The sequence below is a fragment of the Pyricularia grisea genome, assembly GCF_004355905.1.
Source record: "Pyricularia grisea strain NI907 chromosome Unknown Pyricularia_grisea_NI907_Scaffold_1, whole genome shotgun sequence".
Lineage (NCBI taxonomy): Eukaryota > Fungi > Ascomycota > Sordariomycetes > Magnaporthales > Pyriculariaceae > Pyricularia > Pyricularia grisea.
This window is the reverse complement of record NW_022156716.1, coordinates 6,977,978-6,999,858: the sequence shown is the minus strand read 5'-3', so window position 1 is coordinate 6,999,858 and position 21,881 is coordinate 6,977,978. Positions and strand designations below refer to the sequence as shown.

The window sequence follows — 21,881 nt, the reverse complement described above, 5'->3', positions numbered from 1 at the left end:
CTAATCCCAGCAAAGATTTGCCGAAATCCGCACTGCACGGCGTACAGCCACCTTGGCAGACTTTTTTGCACTCCTGACAAAATTCCCGTCTGCGCAGAGGTTCCATCTCCCGGAATGGAGCCTGTCCAGCAGCATATCCTTCCAAATTCTGACCTAGTGCGCCGTCCTTTCCACTTACGAGCTTTTGTTGACGACCAGCCATCCTGGCCCCCATACGATTGGTGCTGCTGGCTGCGAATTATGCCGTTGTAACGGGAGCCAGCACTATCGCTGGATTTATAATGCGGACTGCTTTGCTAACCGCCCGTCTTTGGCAAAACCCCGGGTTGCGGCCTGTAAACTGCGCCGTGGAATTTGTTTCGCACGAGTCCTTGGCCAGGTTCGTTTGTCCGGGGTATTTCTGCTCAGTGACAGGGTAGGTACCTAGGGTTTCCCGGCAACGGTCTTCTCGAGGAGTTAATGTTGAAAGCTCCAGACACCTACAGCATGTAGAAGGAGTTTTTTCTGACTTTCCCGACCCGCCTTATGGTGAGCCAGACTTCGGGTTCAAGACAACTCTAGAAGGGAACATCATGTTGGGAACAATGCGTTCATTGAATAGAAGCCGATGACTGCAACTTGTGTCTCGCAAAATTGGCAGGAGAGGTTTGTGAGTTCAAGAAGCAAAGTAAGGAGGCTCCAGTCGAGTCATTTATTCAGTGCATCATCTGCCCAGTGCAAGTCCATGTGGGCCGAGTAGGAGCACCAAATAAGGTCGCTGACTCATATAGCTGCATTTGACGGGTTTACTTGTACGGACATACCGAGGCTAGACCACTTCGTAATAGTCATATTATTTGACCCTTGTTAAACGCGTACTAGTTCCTCGTGTTCGCTAAGGGGCTTTACTGTGTTTTACTAAATATGAATGAGGAGTGTTTTGGGCTTGAGTTTGCCAGCAAAGTCTCAAATCACATTTTCGAACTCTGACGACCAAGATGTTTGTTTTTATCTCTGCAGCCGCTGTTACATCGCCCGCCTGGGAGAGTCTAGTGCAACGCCCCTCGAGAGGCGCGCAGCCTACTACAAGTGTTGTTTCCGCAATAGGAACTACCCCTTCGTGGTCGTGGATCAGCTTGAGGAAGAAACAATGCCCAAAGTAGGTGAGTGGGTAGCTGGTAAGAGGAATTCGAATGGCTTCACCCTAAAGGGAGCTGTTGTATGGAGAAGAATGGTAAGAAACGACGTCCTCCTTGGTTCTATGAAAATGAAGTCTATCGGAAAGCCCAGAACTGACAAAAACTGCTTTTTTCTCCTTTCCCAGGAGCGACCTGTCGGTTCCAGGGCGCGTGGAATACATTGCCGCTGTGCTCTGCCTGATAAAATGACCATCACAAGCGCTGAAGCATTAGTTTCCCGGTCTGCTCACTCATTTTGAAGACTTTGTTGCCTTTCATATGACCCAGGCTGGTCCAGTCCATGGGCGGGTATGTGAACTGAATGAGAACTATACTTTGGACGGATGTGTATCATACAGACTTCGCGGCTTGACGAAGACAAATTTGTTTGCCCCTTACAGCTATTTTATCTGAGCGTGTGAGACCATATTGCCCGAAGAGCGCGGATATAAGGAAACCAGCCTTTCTGTTCACCCGCGGACGCTTATCTGCAAAAATGAACAAGTCTAATAGCCGACGACCCAGTATATAAACTACAACCGCTACGCTGAACACCAGATAAACTCACCAAAATTCAACGGCATAAAATCCAGCATAGGCCAACAAGGCGATCCCAATAACTACAGTGTTTTGAAGGGCTTCCATGTGCCCTACAACCTCATCCAGCCAGGAGGAGGCGAAACTGTGTCAAGAATGGGCCCTTTGAAGAGTAAGTTCTATATTGTGATAGCCTTTGCAAACAACAAAATAAATTGATCCTAAGCCGCGTTCATTTATAGTAGGGTGGTCAGCCTCGGCTCAATAGCGACCGTCATCAACGGGATCCCACGCAACCCCTACGCCGACGGACTGGGGTCGAACCCACGCTGTCTTTGGCGCGATGTGAGCCACAATCCGGCCCTGGGCGCCAGGGCCAACTATTCGAACTCATTCATCGCTGAGTACCCGCACGTCAACAACTTTTACTACCGGTATCTAAGCCAGCCTTTCCTACAGAACGATTCTCATCCATAGGGTGTGGAATTGATCACTATCATTGCTAATGCTATTGGACTATGCCACAGGCTAACCTCGATGGTTTGATAGACGTAGCTTCATATTGCCGGTCACTTCTTCATTGGCAGCGATCCTTCTGGCGTGAGTGCATACACTACCTGGAATATTTCTCGCTCTTGGATTCCCCTGCTTACTATGCACACCCACCGTAGAACTTTTACGTCTCTCCCGGCGGTCTCGTCTTCTATTTCCACCGCGGTGCCCTTGACTGGCTGTGGTAGATCCGGCATATGCAAGACCCGGAGAAGTGGATGCGGGGCAGCAATGCCATCTCAGACCTCAATCGCGTGGCTGCTGCACATTCCGGAGCCTGGGATGAAACTGTACTCATCAAGTCAGCGTATGATCCGACTATTATTTACAAAGATTTTATCCATCTAAAACCTGAGAGTAGGTAGAGGTATTTGTTTTCGACCTTTGCTCGGGGGGAAACTCCGTGGCAGTGATGTTAATATGGGTAAAACACGAAAACAAGAAAAAAGGGCACAAACAATGAGTTACATGTATGCATGGTATGGATACAGATAAAAGATGGATAGATGTAAATGGTAAGTATTCTTGCCGCTTGTGCGGTGCTCCTACTTTTTGGAAGTTCTAGCCTTTGTTATTTCCTTGTTTACTTTGCAATGAAAGAACTTATGATTCAGATCCACGAAGCTGCACACTATATATGATATGAGAGAGTTGCGGCTTTTTCGTTCTATAAGAAGTCTGACCCTCGAATGATTGGCGAAGCATGCCCGTTGCCATGTTCCAAAGCCACGACGTTATACCGTCTAACGCCAAAGGCACCAGGTTGCCATCCGACGAGATGACTGTTGCGTTAATCTAAATGTAACTATATGAGTCTCTTCACGGTCCTGAGCACCACACGAATCCTCAAAGACCTTTGTGCAAACATACCAGATCCGCTAACACGCCTGGAAGGGCTTGGCAGTGGGGCCGAACAGCGACAACTCGAGCTTGCCGATGCTCATTAGCAGTCGGTAGTGGTGAGATTACCAAAAAGAAGTGGTCTAACGAATCCCTCAGACCAACCGAGGGATTTGCCGCAAGAACGTATATGCGAGAATGATAGGCCAGCAGGGCAGTTCCAGGAATCGCTAGTTGACATTGCAATTTCAGCCCTCACAAAACTTCTCGTTGCTTCTGGACTCAGCAAAACACACTCACTACAACCCACACCGTCGGACCAACAAACCTAAATCATTTAATCTCCTTGGCAGCAGAAAAAGACAGCGACAGGCGTTCAGAGACGTATTAGGACCGACCTACTTCCGTCTTCTGATGAGAGTGGCGATGGCAATGCACAAAAATATTGCTGTCCAGGGGTGATGCCTGTTTGTTGCGGCAAATGCGTGCAAAACGGTTTGAGGGTTTGGTGAGATTTATGTTGGGACCACGCAACCTAGTGCGTAATGGTGCCTCGCCACAAGAGCAGAGGTGCGGAAAAATAGAGGTTGTGGTGCGGAAATTTGAATTGAACAAAAAAAAGAAAGATAGAGACACCGAAAGACCAGCACCATTGAGTCGGGATTGACTACCTATCACAAGTAGTAAAATGTAAATAAAGCATGAAAGTCAATCTCAGGTTCAGATGTTTGAGGTCTTATAGAATACAGAGACGAATATTAATATAGAATATCGCTGTCCTCCATTTTGTTTCTTCTGTAAGGAGCGACGAATCTGGGACATTGAAACCCGGGCATCTGCTCTGTCCATCGTCTGCCCCACTTCTGTTCAGGCTGATCCGGGCGAATTCTAACTAAGGCACCCGGATCACACGTGCACCGTTGTGACTGGGAATCCCAACCCAGGTCCGGTAGTCTGTCATTCCAAAAGATTCATACCCAGTCCGTTTCCTATATAGTAAACCAGTTTTGGATTATTAATAGCATAAACGTTAAAAAAGATATTTATAGCGACGAATCGGTTTGTTTATTTTCACCCTTCGCGAAAACCATCCGATGTATCGTTTATCCGACGCCAACATGTGATGATACATGTGCCGAGAGGTTTTTCTTTGTGGCTTCGGCGCACTGGGAAGACATGTATCTGACTGGTGCGGAGAAGAAAACAGAATCGACAGTGAATTGAGCTGTAGTTGGTGAATATAAAGAGGGTATCAACTTGGTGGAGGAAAAGAGATAAAGTTTCCAGTGATTTTCCTAAATACTTACAAAGCCAGCACATTATCGGTTCAATCATATACAGTAATTGTTTTCCAATCTCCCAAGAAAGAACCATATCGAATCGGCAACTATGGCCAGAGACCTTTCCTTGATGGCCGGCGTTGGCCGCGATCAAGTACTGTTTGCCAAAAGCCTGGCCTTTCCATCTCGTTATTGGGGAGCCATGTGTGCGGGCTATGTTGTTGCGGCCGGGGCTTTCACCGGGCTGGACGGCATCAAACATCCATTTTCTATTGTTATAGAAATCCTCACCGCCATGGAGCTTATTTGGTATTTGGTTTGGTTTTTACCATACCGGAACAGATTACAACGCTGTACAACCGAGGACGGATCCTTGCTGCAACCGCCGCCATTGACGCGAGAGGAACGGTTTGCCTTTTTTTCGAAATGCCTATCCCTAGTACCGGATATGGAGACCTTTGTTAGGAAATGGGTCGCAAACGCACATTTAGATGACATCCGTCGTGATAACGTCAAAGACTGGCTTCTTTGGGGTTTGTTCGATCGTCAAGGTCATCCCGGCGACGACAACGACGAGTTGGAACAATATATTCGACTAGCCGAAGATCAACTTGGTTGGGAGATAAAAAAAGGCCGGGGTGAATGTGATGCAATTAGGATCAGTTACGACGAGGTCTTGATGCACCACCGGACACTTTTTTACTATTTTTTCATCTTTATCGTCGACACCTTTGGTGTGATAGGAATGTATTTCCTTGGATATACATTTTACCGCACAAAAAGGTCCAACTTTTTCCGCATTTTCCCTTTCCGACCTTTGGGATTATTAGCTCGCCACGAATCCGCAGCCCGCGACCACATGAGCTATTTTGTCCGACCGCACAAATCTACAACGAAACGGCCAGTCCTATTCATTCACGGTGTTGGCGTCGGCGTGGCCCAAAACCTGTTGTATTTGAACACCATACCGAAAGACGTCGGGGTGATTGCTGTAGAGCTTTTGCCAATTTCATGCCGTATTTCGCCGCCTCTCTGCAGCGCTTCTGAAATGGAAGCATCCATCGCCGCTATTTTGGACCAACAGGGCTGGAACGATGTGGTCCTCGTTTCGCAAAGCTACGGTACCTTTTTGACCACGCCGCTCCTTCTTTCACCTCGCGTGGCACCTAAAATCAGTGCGTGTGTGCTCATTGACCCAGTCGCGTTTCTGTTGCATTTGCCCGATGTTACATACAACTTTACCCGCCGTCCACCTGCCCGTTTGGAGGGAGCTCAACACGAAATGCGAATGATCGCACGAGATCCCAACGTCTCCCATTCGTTGCATAGACGGCTTTCGTGGCGAGAGCATATTCTTTGGCGCGAGTTGCTATTGCATCCATCGCAAGAGACGGCGCCTGCACATGTTGCCGAACGCCGTACTACTGTCATTTTGGGCGGAGTGGACTGCATCACCAACCCTCGTGCGGTTGCGAGTTATATCGAGTTCGATAGGGCCGACTGTACGACAGAGGAGCTTGACGCGATTGCGGTATCCGAAAAACGTTGGAACGGGTTTAAGCCCCTTGAGCTTATTTATTTGCCAGGCGAAAACCACGGCGCAGCGCTTATGAAATTGAGCCTTGTTCCATTGAGCGCAAAGGTCGTCGACAGATATTGTAGGAAAGATTACGCTGCAGGTATGGGCGGTGGTACCTTTTAGGGTTAGGTTGTCGATTACGCGGTTGGATATGCGGGATTCCCGATATGGATGATTGGAACCCGCTGCTTGGAGCTTTTTGCTACAATTCTTCGCTCATTATATACTACAATTACCACCCGGCATCCTTGTGGCGTTCGATCTCCAGACACCTGTCAATTTTGGAAATCGTCACGGCAGAGCCGTCTCCAAGCTGCTGAACTTCGTCCAACCCCGCTTCTGGCCCGAGAGGTGAGAAGTGGTGGCGTCCGACAAGGCAGGTTATTAGACAAAAACTTATCTTGACGTGAGGCGCACGGGGGCATCGGCCTGGACTAGACCTAAGGGTGGTCGCGGCCAACCTTCTTTTTCATTGTCATGGTACAGCTTGTGGTTGCAGTCAGTACCTGCCGCGATCTCATGCTCATTGACAATCTCTTCAGAGATCTGCTGGACGAGCGCCCTGATATTATTAAAAGGCCTCAAGGCTTACAGGGGAGGCAAGGACGTTGCTTCTGCCAATCCGTGAGGCAGCCTTGAGGAGACGCTAGCCTTTCCATGTTTTCTTCTGAAAATATCGACATAGGCGCTGGCAAGGTTGACTTTGACGACTTGTGGGCTTTTCAAGTGGCCACTTATGTCTCAGTCCGTTAATCTGGATCAAGTCGGAGTCAGGCCTGCAGACAAAGTGGCCGATATGAGCATGAGCAGCTGGAGGTCACGGATATTTTCATGACCAGTACTCCCAAGCACGGGTGTGGTTTGTCCTGCTGTCTGGAAGTGCCTATATGGCCTCGAAGGCCTTCTTACTTTGGTCTAGGAACCAAAACTTTATCTTGCCGGAGCTGAAGGCGGGAGCTAAACCCCTGCGTGCGTGCTTATTCTCCTCCCTTTCCTGGATCAACGGACCTCTGCCCGCGATATTGTTGACCTGGATGAGTTTCAGCTTGGGCCTGACGGGCTTGAGGGCATTTGGATTGTGTAGAAGGTCAGCTGTGGTCTCGGGGGCTGGCGGCAAAGATGAGAAGTCTGTTGAAGATGCCGTCGTACCTGTGGAGACTTGGGCGGATAAGGTCGAACATCCACCGCTCGATCTCTACAGCTTCAGGCTTCTTGAGCGGGCGGAACCATACAGTCCTATTTTTGGGGGCCGGAAGGTGGTGCAGAGGGCTTGGGGGCTTGATCAGGAAATGGCACATGCAGTAGATGACGAAAGATTACAACGCCAGCCAAAGTCAAGGCATTTTAACACAAGACCGCTAGAGCAACGGTCACCATCCGCATGGATAATTCTTTTAATTATGAGTGAATTTTACTTGTTGTTTTGCGGAGTGAAGAGCACGGCTGTTTGAGTGGTTGTTACAAGAACAAAAGTGCGTCGGTAAAGTGAGCTTGACGGTGGTGAGGGAATAAAGGTTTGAAGTTTTATATGCATCGTCGATATCTTCCTTTTACCAGCTTCCAGCATTGTCATTTATTTATTGGGTAGTTCATAATGTGGTGTCTGATACTTCGTGGCTTGTAAGGAGCGAGTTCAAAAGGGTGGCAATCCCATGGAGCTCCCCGGAACTATGAGGCTAATGGACAATATATTATCTTGATCTATTTATGTATAATCCGGTAATCTATACCGTAAAAGTCTTACTGGAATCCCATTGACCTAGCCTCAATCGGTACTTGACTGATTTTAACGCACCCTCTATTGTGTAGTGGTCTGCCCAGGCGAATTATGACCAGTATATACGAAATTCATTACAAAGGTTCTCTAACTATGCTTCTCTTTTTCCAACGTCAGAAAACGTTATGGCAAAGGGACAGAGGTTCTGCAGTAAAGTCACTTGTAGAAGCTATACCACAAATTAGTTATAAGGCAATAACTTGACGGCCAGAAAAGGTCAATTCATTTGGCCTGCCCCATAAATAAAGGTTTAACCCAAAAATCCCTTTGAGGTCTTCCCTTTTCTCACTTTTCGAAGCTCGTTTTGGCTCAAGAACGATGGTCATAGCAAAACGGTCTTCGGTTATCATTCCCTTTTGAGTCAAACAACGCACTGATTATTGGATCAAAGAAGCAATCGATCATGCCAACCACAAGTTTCAAAATAGGTGACGCTAATTAGATAACACAAACAAAAATCCTCTCGGCGGCCCAGACAGTAGCCCACTGTGACCCGAGCAGGTTAGTCAAACCTGCGCTGTCCAGAATTGAAAATAACAAAAGGGGCAATATTGAAAAATTGCTCACAAACATCAAAATGAGTGCCTGCAAGGCGGCAAACGGTTGACATGACGAGCACAAGTAGAAATCAAAGCCAAGTACCATACCAGATAGGAGTGTGGAGTAGCTCTGTACAGGAGAGGGGGGCACAAGGAGACTGGCTCATAACTAAACCGCCAGCGCAAGAGAACAATCCTCTCTTTTCGACGACGATTGGGAGGTCTCGCCATTCCTATACTCTACTGCTGCGGGCATGTAATCTTGGGCGGCGGGACTAAACATGCAGATTTTTAACCGCTGGTTGGAGAGCATCCTGGCTTCAAGATACCGTTGCAAACCCTCACAACTTACTACAAAGAGCCAGACTCGGGTAGCTGGAGGGAAACCATCGTGGTAGGGGCATGAGGTGAACGGCCGGGTGGAGAGCATCGGGAGAGGACAGCACGATGCTCCCGCAAACCACAAACTTGCTAAAAGATCAATCGTCTTGATGGCTGATATTAATGTGTTGCACAAGGCGTTATTACCACCCGCCTGTGAGATGGTCAGCTCGAGCCATTCGTGCATTGCCTGCAGCCGCCGTCATGACGGTGACGATAAGGTGGAAAAGGGAAAGGATATACAGAGTCAGGATGTGAAAGGGTCTAGCTCGTGAGGCATTCGATGATTTTCAGTAATACAGAGACATCGAATCTAGTATTTCAGCGAGGGCGCACTCGGTGTTTGGCTTCTGGTCAGGTTTCCGCAGTAGTCAAGATAGCATGTTGTCACCGTTGGCATGGCTGGTGGAGTGGAGTGGTGATTCTGAGGGTAGGTCTGGGGCCTTGATCCTTACACGAGATACGTTAGTTTAAACACTGTATTTAAAGTATCAGTCAATAGCTAGCCCGTTGAATACCATAGGGAGAGGCGGGCGAGATCGCGTTCGATTTTAGACGTTGAATGAACTCCATTTAACTTCATATTATCCAGTTTATCTATTGTCCACACTCCCTCTCCCCCCCTTCGATTCTTAGTAGCACGAATCGGAGCTGCCTGACCCATTGTCCCTGCACCCATTGACGCAAAGGGCAACATGGATCAGGTCGGCTTTGGTCCACCACCAATGGTCCTCGCACTTGTAAATGGACTGAAGAGCTTCCACCTCGTTTTTGGCCACCCAGTTTTGGGTTTGGTCCATCACTTGCTTCGCTGTCCAGCCTGTATAATTAAATGACGTTTTAGCTTATGGATGCAAGCCGGAGAAAGAGACAGAGGATAACGGGCAAAGTGGACCGAAAGAGAGAGAAAACATAGCAGGCATACCCATATTAACCAAGGTGTGTCCGCAGTACACCATGCCGAGATTGCAGGACAGAGCATTGGCGCCGGACAGGATTCCGGTAGCCAGGGCTGCGATGTAGAAGGTCTTCATGTTGAAGGTGGGCGACAAGTATGAACCTGGTGGATTAAGGGTCCAGTGGCGTTATTATTGAAGTGACTTGTTGGATTTAATGCTGAGACCGGTCGATGCTTCGAGTGCTGCTGGCTTGGTCACAATATCGACATGACCAAGGAGAAGCCGTGGGCTTTATACATTTACACTGGAATTAGACTTTTCTCACAAAAGCATTGCACGTAAAGCAAGGCCACTCACGCTCCCTAGGCTCACGTCGGCGACTGTCGGTCTCGTCTAGGCATGCTTATAGCATCGGCATTGCCGTGGTGCAGATGAGCGTCTCCAGTATAAGCTGACCGGTCCATCGATGCAGACTAACCGGCCAAGTTTTGCTCTCCCAGCCCACCAGGGCGCTTTCAGCCAAGCTCTAAGCCAGCTCAGGTGCAGAAAAGCGTCTCCAGTGTCAGATGCAGGTCCACCGGGATGGCCTAACTGGGCAAGTTTTGCACTCCCAGCCCACCAGGCCGCATTTAGCCGAGCTCTAAGCAAGCTGAAAGAACTATCAACGTCGGCGACTTGTTGTAGTTTAATGGTACGTTACATGAGACCTGGTAATATTAAATCCCAAGCTCCACACGGCGGGTTCGGTTTCCGCCGAAGTCCCTCATATATCCAAGTCGGGCAAATGTTATTTATGACGGTTTCAAGAGTTTTTATTGTGCTATATCCGGCTTTTAGTTTTTTGCCGAATAGGAAAGACGCTTTGAACCTTCTTTTCAAAAGGTCCCTAACCGGTATGGGACAACCAAACCGATTCGGGCTCATTGATGCGGCGGATGTAATTGGCCGGGAGGGGAGGAGGATTGAGGAATTAGGGGGGTAATCAACCCGACTGAAAACGTTGGTAGAATCGAGTGAATTCAATTACAGCAGATGCATCAAACAGGAAATTAAACGGCGCGCCAGAAATCCGGTCCCTGTCTTTACCGACTTTTTACCCCTTGCACCACCACTTACATCAACAACGAAAATGCAATGGCTCCCGCGCTGTAATCGACGCGCAGAGAGAGATTTTAAGGCAGCGGAACGTCCTAATAATGTCGAAGATGCGGACAGGAAGCAAGGGATAGCCGAACCACCCCGCTACAGGTGACGTGACGATATGTAATTAAGGAAACTGCTGATTGGAATTAATGTCGAGTGATTGACTGAGCAGCTTCGTTAATACACAAGGGAAACATTCATTACAGAGCAAAAGGGCTTAGTGCATTATTGTTTAGCAATAATAAGTTTACTACCTAGTCTAGAATGGTGATTACAAATTCCACCCAGTTATTAAACCCCATTAAGTGATGGACCGGTTGATTTAATCAACCGCAGAAGATGATGCAATCGCCTAATCTGGTACCCCGGATTTGAAAACTCCTTCCACCGAGTGCGACTATCACCGCTGTTGCGACAGCGATTAAAAAAACTTCCCATTCACAGTCAAAAAACAGAGCAAAGTAAAAAAAAAGAAAATTCTCAAAAGCACACAATACCGGGGATTCCCCAGTGGTCGCCCACCTAAGCAAAACTCCGTAATATGCATTTCCAGTATAGAAGAAAGAGGGAAGTAGTGTACCACCGCCAACCTCTTATTCCTGTAAAGTACCTACGTCGGTAGCCTAACCTAACTGACAAGCTGCTACTTAGCAATCAACATAGAAGGTCCACAGTTTGAACTGTAACTTTTGGATTTCACAGCATTTAAGTCCACCGTCTATCCCTTGATGAGCCTGTGATGAACGGGCCTCACTAGGCATCAAACGCTCTTAAGAGTCCATTTTGAAAATGAGAGCTGAAAAGGTAGCAATTCTGGAGAGCTAAAATGACAGCTTGTAAGAGAATGTGCCAAAGATATGTTTCCGACAGATGGCCAGGCATTAAGCATAATGGCCTTTCCGGTCAACATATCGTTCTTCTCACGAAGTCCGAAGAAGGTGGCTTAGCAAAGCTATCGTATGGCAAGGAGAGAAGAATTAATTACGAGTGGGAGATAATTAAACACAAAATAAATGACCCTGGTATCCCTGCGGAAAAGCAGAGAAAAAACAAGCGTGCGAGGAGAAAGTAGAAATGAGGGATGTGACGCCAGATTAATTCGCAACAGCCTTGAGAGCAGCTTCGTCAGGAACTGTTCCGGAGCCGTAGGCGATTAGAAGTGGCAAACAACCGAACCCTCCACACTCAGCAATAAAACCAAATTCCAATGCCAAATATGCCCAAAGGAGTACAGCGGAAAAAGCGACCAAAACAGGCATTATAATGGTACACACACTTGATGGCGCCAGCATCAATGTTTTTTGTGTGGAAAAGGTTTTGCGCGTTAGTCAACCCGTTGAAAAGGTCATTAAAGGTATAAGGGTATTAATATTATATTTCTGTAGTTAAGGTATATTCGGTGTATTCTTTATTTAAGTTTGGCGATAATACGTAGCCGTTTTACCAATAAGTAAGAATTTGCGTGTGATCCGTGGTCCGCCTTTAATTATCCAATTACCCCGGTAAAAACCTTCCGGCCCGAATCCCCTTCCTCCCATGCGTGCGCGCAAGGCTTTTCTAATATAACCTTTATAAATAAACAAATTTAATAGTTAAAAAAACGTTTATTTTCATAATATCGCGTTCCAGGCGTTTTCTAGTTTAACGGTCGGATTTATAAAATCCTAACCCAAGGCTATTAAAACCTTTATTCTCCATTATATTAGTTTCGTCCATGTGTTGATAAAATGAGGACTTTATCACGTTAATCACGGGTATAATAATATAAGATTCTCACACTTTAACTATTTCCATAATAACTAATTAATGTAAATGTTAATAGGGTTTTCATTATGTTAATCGATTAATAAAACGTTATTATACGATAAACGTAGGTATATTTAATTTTAATGCTCAAATTAAACCCCCCTGCAATTGCAGGGTGGACTGGGCGCTCCATGTACCTTTTAGCCACATGGCTTTTCGACCAATTAAATCGGCCGAAAAAATCGCGCCCGTTTTAATTTGAGAACATTTTGTCGATTATCGCCGCATATATAGGTAATCGTACAGTATAAACATTGTGTACGCATTATATATGTAACGGCGATATAATTAAAATATTGTGTGTTTTTTAATTGACGAATATTCAATTAAATAAAAATGGTAAAAACATTATAAATATATCGTTATAAGGTCTTTAATTGGGGCTTTTTAACAGGCTATTAAATATATTAGTACCCGTTATATAAATAAAATGTTATTATTATTTTTAACGCCTTATTTAAAATTATATATATAAATAATATATATTTATAAAATAATTTGTATGATCTTATTAATATTTATATAAGAAGATTTTAACAGATTATTATTCTTTAATTGCTTATTTATATATATATTAAATTTAACATTTTATATATATATTTAATATTTGATATATTTATTAATATAAGGTTTTATAAAACAAATTATATATATTAAGCCTTTATTAAAAATTTATAATAATAAAATCACTTTTATTCTTTTGATTTATTTATAATAAATATAAAATAAAATATAATTTTAACCATATTTTACAATTTATTATATACGGTTATTAATATAATATATTATTAAAATTTAATCTTACGTGGACGTTTATTTATACCGATTATTTAATTTTTAAAATTTTGGTTTTATTATTATTAAAAGTGGTAAAAATGTACACCCGTTTCGTTTGCAAATTTAATAAAAATATTTATTATTTTACCTATTCGAATATTTAATACCTTATATTATATATTATATTAATTAAAATTTATATATATAATATATACGTATATATTACCACCCACGTGCAAAACCCTTTAAATTATATTGAAAAATAAAAATATAATTAAAATAAATCCCAAAATTCCAAAATTTATTAAAAAACCAACCTCCATTTGAAAATTAAAGGCACCCATATCCCAATTCGACCAATATAACCATTAAAAATATAAAATAAATTAAGGCTAATTATTTTGTTGATTATTATATTTAACGTTTAAACTGAATATTTTTACGATTTGTATTTAATTAATTATAACGGAGTGTCGGTCGCCGAATTGGCGATATCACCTCCACACGCGGCGAAAATTAACAAATTGTCCTTAGACCTGAACCAAAGCAATTTTTGGTTGGATCCACAGGTACAAGCAAAGCCACGAATTAAGCCACGGCTTAATTAGTGGAGCTCGCGTTCAGGGATGAGCCCTGAGACTAGGAAGTTTTATTGTAAAAAACAGAAAATAAAAGTACAGGTAATAACCCGTCCCCTTTCCGCGAAATTTAAATCGAAAAAGTGAGAAAAGATTAAACATAAAACCAAAATTATTATCGCCGAAAAAAATCAGAGTAAATTGCCTATAACAATTATTTTCGTGGTTAAAATATAAAATTGTATCGAAAGACCTTTAGGTAAATTCCTAGGGGCCCAATGTAAGCGGGCGCTATATACGTTGACAAGTGGGGTAAAGTAACTGTTTGCTAGCCTAAAGTTTGCTGGATAATCTAGGCCTTGTTAAAATTAGGCCTTCCAATATTTTAAATAATTATCCATAAAGCCTCTCGTCGTTAACAGTGCAGCGCAACAACCTGTAGGTTGTCGATGGTGATTTTCTTAACATCCAACAACGAATTCGTGAAATTTGCCGTAATACTTCCTCATCTTTCGGTGGCAAAACCTTGAAACTGGCCCGCGTTTTGCATCCTGGGCCGCTATAAGAGCCTCCTTCTCAGCCCGTGCTTTCCAATATGGCATGTTTGCATCGATGTATTTAACTTCTTCATATGTTTGTCCTTGCGCGTTTAAAGGTTTACCAAACTTGTTTACACTGCCATTAGGGATAAACTCCGGTCCCGTGTAGCTGTTAGAACCGAAGTCCGTGAGGCTATTGGAACGGGAATCCGTTGCGCATAAAATTGGAGTATTAATTGCCAAAATAGCTGCGACTTGGAGGACGAGTGTAAAACCCCTCATTTCGAAATAGCTTGAGTAAAAGGGGATAAATAAAATAGTAAAAACTGTGCGGCCGAAGGGTTATAAGGTTAGCTATAAATGGAGGGAAAGAATAAAGCAGTGGTAGGAAAAGAAATGTCCAAATGGAAAAAGGGGTGAGGAAAGGCAGAAGTTATAATATTTGCGAAGTGGGAACCCCAGACTTTATAATTTACAGTGTGTGGCTATAGGGCCTCGAAAATATATAAATAGCTTTGGTGTTAAGGCTGTGCAAGTTATACATAGGTATGTTTTTGCTTTTACCGCAGCAAAATTTAACAAATTGCTAAAAATTACTATCTAGGATTTTATTTAAATTAATTTAATTATATAAGTAAGACCTGGAAAAATGTTTAAAAAGAATTATAAATAGAGTTGTAATTATTTTACAGCGGGAAAACATTAAATAACTGCATGTTAATCCACATTATAATGCGACGAAGTACCGGTATATATATATAAGGCCACGTAAAATGGCTGTAAAACTGTTGAATCGGCCTTTAATTTTAGCCCACCCTATTAGTAGGCCTTTTGCAATATTAATTAATTAATAAACTGTTATTATTTATATAGGATTGGTGAATTGTATATAACTTTAAAATTGTGCAAGCAAGTTTTTAAATATTTTCTTCTCTTTTTTATATTTAGTTTCAAGGCTTATCCACTAAGCCAAGAGTTTTACCAATTCAACCGCGTCGCCGACTCGCCATGGTTTAATTCGTGGCTTTATTTAATCTCAGTGTTTAAATTAAACCACCCTGTAACGCAGGGGGGCCTAGTTTAAGCATCAAAACCAGCATTGTCAGGCTTTAAGTAAAGGTCCATCAACCGCCTCTCTTACAAGGTGATTAAACCAGGAGCCTTATATTTAAAGTACGGTCCAACACGTTATATATAACTTAGGCCCATGTTACCAGCTATATTTCGTAAGGGACGTTACGAAAACGTGCTTGGCAATTTACCGACGGCTTTAAGCGAATTTAATAATTCCAAGCCTCGCATTCTTAAAATTTTAATTAAGGGCCTTGGTTTGGAAAACATTCCGTGTTTAATTAATCAGGCAAAAAATGTATAGTATCCTCCGTGTAATTAAATCATTTAGCAAGAGAATCGCCGACTGGTTTGTCAAAAAAAGAAATTCGATGATAATTTTTTACCCGGTTAAATTGCGAGTTTCTTTTTAAAAATATTTTGCTATTTTGTTTTTAAATTTATTTTGCGCCTTATAATTTGTTTTTTAATCGAATTTTCAACTTTTATCCAGTATTTAATTGGAAATATAATATTGGGTTTATTCGGGTTAATATTATTTGCCAAAATATCGGTTATTAATTATATAATATTTTAGGCCATCTTTTGATTAATCGCGCCGAATTATTGGCTATATGTTGTTAAAAAAATGCTTTTTAGGTTTATTATTATATTTTAAATTTCGACGAAATTTTCGAATATTCTTTTATAACGGTGGCTTTTTTTTCAACACCGAGGGGGGGGGGGGGGCGATTGGGGAAAAGAGTTTCGGGTTAATCGTAAAAGGCCATGGTTCGAATAAACGTGAGGAATTTGCGTTAATTGCTGTTTAATAAGACATAGTGGCAATACTCAGGCTTTATTATCGGGTGGGCAAGCAAATAGCAGTTGCTAAAGCAGGTTGGCTTGCGCATAGAGAAATTGTTCGGAAAAGACGACAGTTAAGGGCAGAAAGCGGCTCAACTCGGCTCTTTGCCCAGCCCGAGAGGGGCGCAGACTGGAAAAGCGCGTCGACAAAAGGATTAAAATGTCCCATAGGAGTTGCAGCTCGACAAATCGGGCATCTTTATCAACCAATGCTTTGGGATATGTTGGAGCGAATTACATCATCCGTTTCCTACAAGCAATTTGCTTAACGCTCTTTTATGTGGCTTACTTATATGGGGAATAGGCCGAGAAATTTTAATATGTTAATAGTGTTTGGCTATATTAATTAAATTAACAATACTCTGGTCTTTTAAAAGACTAACAATATCCAAACGTGCCCCTACGTTTATTTTCACATACGGCCCCGCCTGGGTATTATAAGAAATAAATAATTACATTTAACAGACTGTTATTTCGTTATCTTACATCCTGTTTCCAATTTTGGGGGCTCGACCTGGCAATAAGGGACCACTTATTAAACAACCTTTTTTATTACCCAGCAGCCACTTGGTACCCACATAATAAGTTTATCGACCCGGACGCTTTTACACTTATTTCCCCTCCAAATTTATCCCGCTGTTAATAGGCCTTTCGTTATGCTGATCGATTAACAGAACGTTATTGTAAAATAACGTAGGTATTATACTGTATTTAAACGTTTAGCAATTTACGAAAAAACTTTTAAATATCCTTTACGTTTTAAAGTATAAATTAAATGAAGAAATCAAGTATAATTGGCCCGCGGGACCATTTCCGCAACTTATTATTCGATTAACAAATAAAACGTATACATTTTGACTTTATTGCCGGTAATGTCATTTTTCACGCGTTTAATAATTTAAAATTTATTTTTTATAATTGTTATTGGTTTAAAAATAACAAAAACGGTTGGTTAATTTTTGTAAAATTTTACAATAACTGTTGATAGGAATAGAATAATCGCTGCGATCGGTAAAAACAATATAACAAATAAAAACGGTATTTTCATGCATGCTATCTATCGTTTTGTAATTATCTACAATCCTACAGAAATCCGTTAAAATTTCTGCTAGGTATTTTAAAATCACGTGACACCACACGTAATCTGCCCATACGTATATTTGCCCGCGAATAAATACAGGTTATTTTTTACATTAATTGCAAATATACGTACCCTTTAAACCCGTAAATAATTATTAATAAATAAACAAAAAAAAAATAACGCGTTTAGGAAATTGTAAAATCTTTTAACATTACAAACGAATATTTTATTTTAACCGTTCCCTAATAAATAGGGGGGATTTTATTATTTTTTAACAATAATAAAATAACCTTTTATTTACGTAAACGTTTAATTTATTGTAAATAACCAATTATAATACGAAAATTTAATAGGAATTTTATATTATAATAATTACCGATTTTTTTTAATCCGTTTATAAATAGGCCGTTTTTTTTTAATTCGTAATTTTTTCGTCCTAATTTTCCAATTTACGTTTTATTAAATTTATTATAAATAAGCTATTTGTTTTTAACGATTATTTGGTAAATATATCGTCGTTAATATAAATTAAAAAATAATTAAACCATTATTTTTTGGTTTGGCGGTTCGCGCCGCCAATAATTTTACGCCTACCGGCCAAAATCTTATTTAGGCTGCCTACGTTTTATTTTCGCGGGTAAATAAAAATCCGGCGATTTCGCGGTTTACCGCGAAACGAACCCGTCTTTTGGACGGTATTATAAATACGTTTTCGGGCATTTTTGCGAAAAAATCCCCGTTTTCGCCCGTCCTTTTACCGTCCGTTTTTTGGCAATTATCGTTAAAAACGATAAAATTATAAATTATAATATTTACCGTTTTTTTTTTTATTTAATATTAACGTATATTTTAAACGATTACCAAATAACGCCCCGCCGTTAAAAGGATATTGGAAATTTGGAAAAAGGAAAAAAAAGGTGGTGGCGTAACCGTGGCGGCTATATTGGCCGAAAAAAAAAAAAAGGTTAAACGGGCCGTTTTACGGTTTATAAAAATTTTATTTTAATTTATTAGTTATTTTCTGCGGGTCCCTTTCGGGGGTTAAAAAATTATTATTTTTCGTATTTTTTTTAAAAGGTAAATATTAATTTGTACGTTATACCCTATTTATATTATACCCTATATTATAACCCTTTTTCGTATTCTTTTGTTAATTACGTTATATTTAACTTTTTACACGTATTTATAATTTATTCGTTAATATTAGATTTTCCAACGCGTTATTCGGATATTTTTTCGTTATAGCGTTTGCAGGATTATTTAATCCATTAATTTATCGGATTTTTTAAATTTTACGTTTTTCGTATAATTATTTAATCGTTATAATATCGATTATTAATTTTTTTTTATAATGGTTCCAAATTATATTAAACAATTATATAATAATTTGGAATTTGTACAAATTACGAAATTTAAAAGCGGTAAGCCGTTACGTTTATAAATTGTTCGGAACGTACGCGTTAGTACAAAATTTATATTTAAACCGTTTATTATACCGTAAATTTCGCTAATTAAAACGTTACGCGTTACGCATTTACATTTGGTGGAAAACCAATATACAATATTACCCTATATTTTAAAATTATTTTCGTTTTTATAATTAATTTCGTTATTATACAAAATTACGTAATTTATTTGTAAATTTAAATCCTTTAAATTGGCGAACGATCCGTTTACGAATACGTATAATTTCGCTATTTTTATAAATAACGGGATATATTTTAACCTTTTTTGCTGGTTTTTAATTTGTTATTATAATCGTTTGTTAAACGTTTCGATTTTTATATTTAACGGGTTAATCGTTTGCGCGGCCATTAAAAAATCGAATATAATTTCGGGTTGGTAAATAATGGAAATATATACGTTTTTGGCCCGTTAGGCCACGTATTATTATTTGCGATTTAGCGCCTATACGTTCACCAATTTCAAGCGATTTATTTATCTTTTTTATTATATTAATATATCGCCGTTTCGCAATATTATTTTACAACCGTTAAAATTTTTAACGTTTCCCGCCTGTAATATTTTTTACGGTTTCGTTAGCAGCCCTGTTTTTCGGAGTTTTATTTTTTCGTACGTAACGAATTTGGAATTCCTTAAATTTAACGTATCGTTTATTTATAAGCCTATTAGCCCAAACGGACCGTTTTTCGTAATTAAAAAATAAATATCGTATTTAAACGTTATATAATTTAATTATTCCTTATAATAACGTTAATAGGTATTAAACCAATATAATCCTAATTTTATTAACCCGTATAACGGTTTATTAATTTTAAAATAAATCCCCGGCGGGTATTTATATAATAATTCCTTCGGGATTTTTATTAATACGTTCCTAATAAATTGGTTTTTGGATTGGGTATACGCCTGGTTAATATTCCTAATTATAAAAACGTAACCAAATTACACCATTATAATAAATACGATCGTTAGGATTAATTATTGGTTATACCGTATAATTATTGGCGTTTGGGTTAATAGGTTTTTTTTTTCGTTATTATTATATTTTTAAATAATAAAACGTAATTTTTCGTACGGGCGATTTATTATTTTTTTAATTTTCCGTACCATTTTAGCATTAAAAATCCGGTTATATATATTATTTCCGTATATTGGTTCGAATATTCCCGCGCCCAATAAAATATTTATTTCCGTTGTATTTAATTATTCGAATAAAACCCCTGGCGTTATTATCTTCTTTTCGGCCCTATATTTAATAACCAATTTTTTAAATTAGGCTTTTTTAATTAATATAAACGCCTCGTCGTAATATATTTTGGGCCGTTTTTACCTGGTATTATACCGTTAATCCTTTGGATTAATCGCCATATAAATTATAAAATTATTTTTAAAAGTAATTTATTATAAGGTAATAAATACTTTTACAGGGGGATTTGGCGTTGGTTTAAAAAGTTTTTTCGGGGGTTTTAATACCGTTTTTAAACGTTTTTTCCGCCGTAATTAAACTTTTTTTAAATACGTAAATTCGGCCTAATTACCCTATATATTATTCGGTTATTTTTAATATTTATAGTAAAATTTAACGTACGTATTTTTAAAATTAGAATCGCCGTTGGGTAACGCCATCCGTATTATATTTTCGGTAATAAAAACAACCTTATAAAAGCCATTTTAATTGCCCTTTTCGCGGTATATTAATATTTCGTTACCTAACGCCAACGTACGCGGTAATTTATCCCCTATATTAGGCCCGTTTTTAACAGTTAACGCGTCGTTTAATTTCTTTTTTGCAATAATTTTTCGGAATTTAATTATAATTTTATTTATTATTTCCGCGCGTTTTACCTGGGTAAACGTTGGGGGTAAATCCATAATTATTTTTGGTATGGCTTTAAAAACCAGTAACGTGGGTATTAGTCCGTTCGGTCCGGCGGTATCGTTAACCGTTTTTACCGCTATTTAAAAGGCAATTCCTTATAAATAATCGTTACCGTATTTTACCCGGATAATTTTATACGCCTTCCTTAAAAATATATAAAAACGTTCGATTTTACCTACGGCCCAATACGCCTTTATAAGGATTTAATAATATATAATCCTTAAAAGGCGTATTTTTGCGTAAAATTTAATTGTACGGAAATTGGGCCTTAGGTCGAACGTTAATACGTTTAACGAACCTAAATAAATATTAATTTAATACTATTTTAATATTTTTTACGTTTTTTTGGCTAATATATTAACCAGGAATTGGGCTAATTAAAATATAGTACTCGTATCGATTATATAAAATATTGGCCGTTTATCCAAATATATAATATTAACGATAATTTTATAATTAAAGTTAATATTTTTTTTAAGGCAAATTTAAAATGTTACGGTAATTTTCCTTTTTTTGGCAAAAATGGCATATTTTATTAATTATTTAAATTGTTTTAAAATCCGCGTTTTCGCCTGTACGTTATAATAGGCGCCAAAATTTATTAATAAAAGGGTATTTAAAACGTTTATAAATTTACCGCAGTTTTTTTTCCGTTAAAAAGGTTCCCGTAATTTTAAAATCGGTAAAAAATATAATCTTTTACGCGGTATTATTTAAATAAAATTAGGGGTGTTTTTTTTCCGTTTTATAGGTATTCGTTTGCCGTTACCGTAAACGATTTCGTTTCGGACGTTATTATAATAGGTTTGTAATTTATTTATATTTTTTAACAATATTAGGAACGGTATATTTATCTTTATAATATAGAATGTAATTATTTTTATAAAGGTAGGTATATCGGTAATTTCCATCGATATTATTACGCTATTTTGGCCAAAACGTATACGTATTTTTTTAATACGTTATTAATTTATATACAAATTTATTTTATATCGTTACAATATTACGAATTGTTTAAATTTTACCGTTAAATATTTAACCGCGCCGGTATTTAGCAAAAAACCTTTCCATTTTATATTAATTTGTATAAATATATAATTTAAACGATTAATTAATTGCGTTATTTCCTATTTTTATGTAACGTTAAACCTATATT

The 21,881-nt window shown here is 39.7% G+C and overlaps 5 protein-coding genes across 5 annotated transcripts; 2 read left to right on the top strand and 3 right to left on the bottom strand.

Moving 5' to 3' along the window:
• Positions 1-1,000: 1,000 nt before the first annotated feature.
• PgNI_02134 (uncharacterized protein) lies at positions 1,001-2,434 on the top strand (the record flags this gene model as incomplete). The annotated part of the gene is made up of 8 exons (XM_031122201.1): positions 1,001-1,213; positions 1,392-1,466; positions 1,517-1,573; positions 1,671-1,866; positions 1,963-2,128; positions 2,154-2,172; positions 2,250-2,294; positions 2,366-2,434. Coding segments are annotated over 8 exons (840 nt in total), but the record flags the coding sequence as incomplete, so codon positions are not given.
• Positions 2,435-4,475: 2,041 nt separating this feature from the next.
• On the top strand, positions 4,476-6,068 carry PgNI_02133 (uncharacterized protein; the record flags this gene model as incomplete). Its single annotated transcript, XM_031122200.1, has 1 exon — positions 4,476-6,068. The coding sequence occupies one exon, from the start codon at positions 4,476-4,478 to the stop codon at positions 6,066-6,068; it is 1,593 nt and encodes a 530-aa protein (XP_030987218.1).
• A 109-nt stretch (positions 6,069-6,177) lies between these two features.
• PgNI_02132 (uncharacterized protein) lies at positions 6,178-6,628 on the bottom strand (the record flags this gene model as incomplete). Its single annotated transcript, XM_031122199.1, has 2 exons — positions 6,178-6,374; positions 6,538-6,628. 2 exons carry the CDS (start codon positions 6,626-6,628, stop codon positions 6,178-6,180), a joined length of 288 nt encoding a protein of 95 aa, XP_030987219.1.
• Positions 6,629-6,828: 200 nt separating this feature from the next.
• PgNI_02131 (uncharacterized protein) lies at positions 6,829-7,243 on the bottom strand (the record flags this gene model as incomplete). The annotated part of the gene is made up of 2 exons (XM_031122198.1): positions 6,829-6,997; positions 7,095-7,243. The coding sequence occupies 2 exons, from the start codon at positions 7,241-7,243 to the stop codon at positions 6,829-6,831; spliced, it is 318 nt and encodes a 105-aa protein (XP_030987216.1).
• A 1,881-nt stretch (positions 7,244-9,124) lies between these two features.
• Positions 9,125-9,862, bottom strand: PgNI_02130 (uncharacterized protein). The gene is made up of 2 exons (XM_031122197.1): positions 9,568-9,862; positions 9,125-9,462 (listed from the first exon to the last, which is right to left on the bottom strand). The coding sequence occupies exons 1-2, from the start codon at positions 9,674-9,676 to the stop codon at positions 9,275-9,277; spliced, it is 297 nt and encodes a 98-aa protein (XP_030987217.1). The 5' UTR covers positions 9,677-9,862; the 3' UTR covers positions 9,125-9,274.
• Positions 9,863-21,881: the final 12,019 nt, after the last annotated feature.

Excerpts from the sequence above, each read along its gene's own strand:
- PgNI_02130 (XM_031122197.1), bottom strand. The coding sequence starts at position 9,676 with ATGAAGACCTTCTACATCGCAGCCCTGGCTACCGGAATCCTGTCCGGC. Across the intron at positions 9,463-9,567 it reads ACACACCTTGGTTAATATGG|GCTGGACAGCGAAGCAAGTG; the intron begins GTATGCCTGCTA and ends TTAATTATACAG.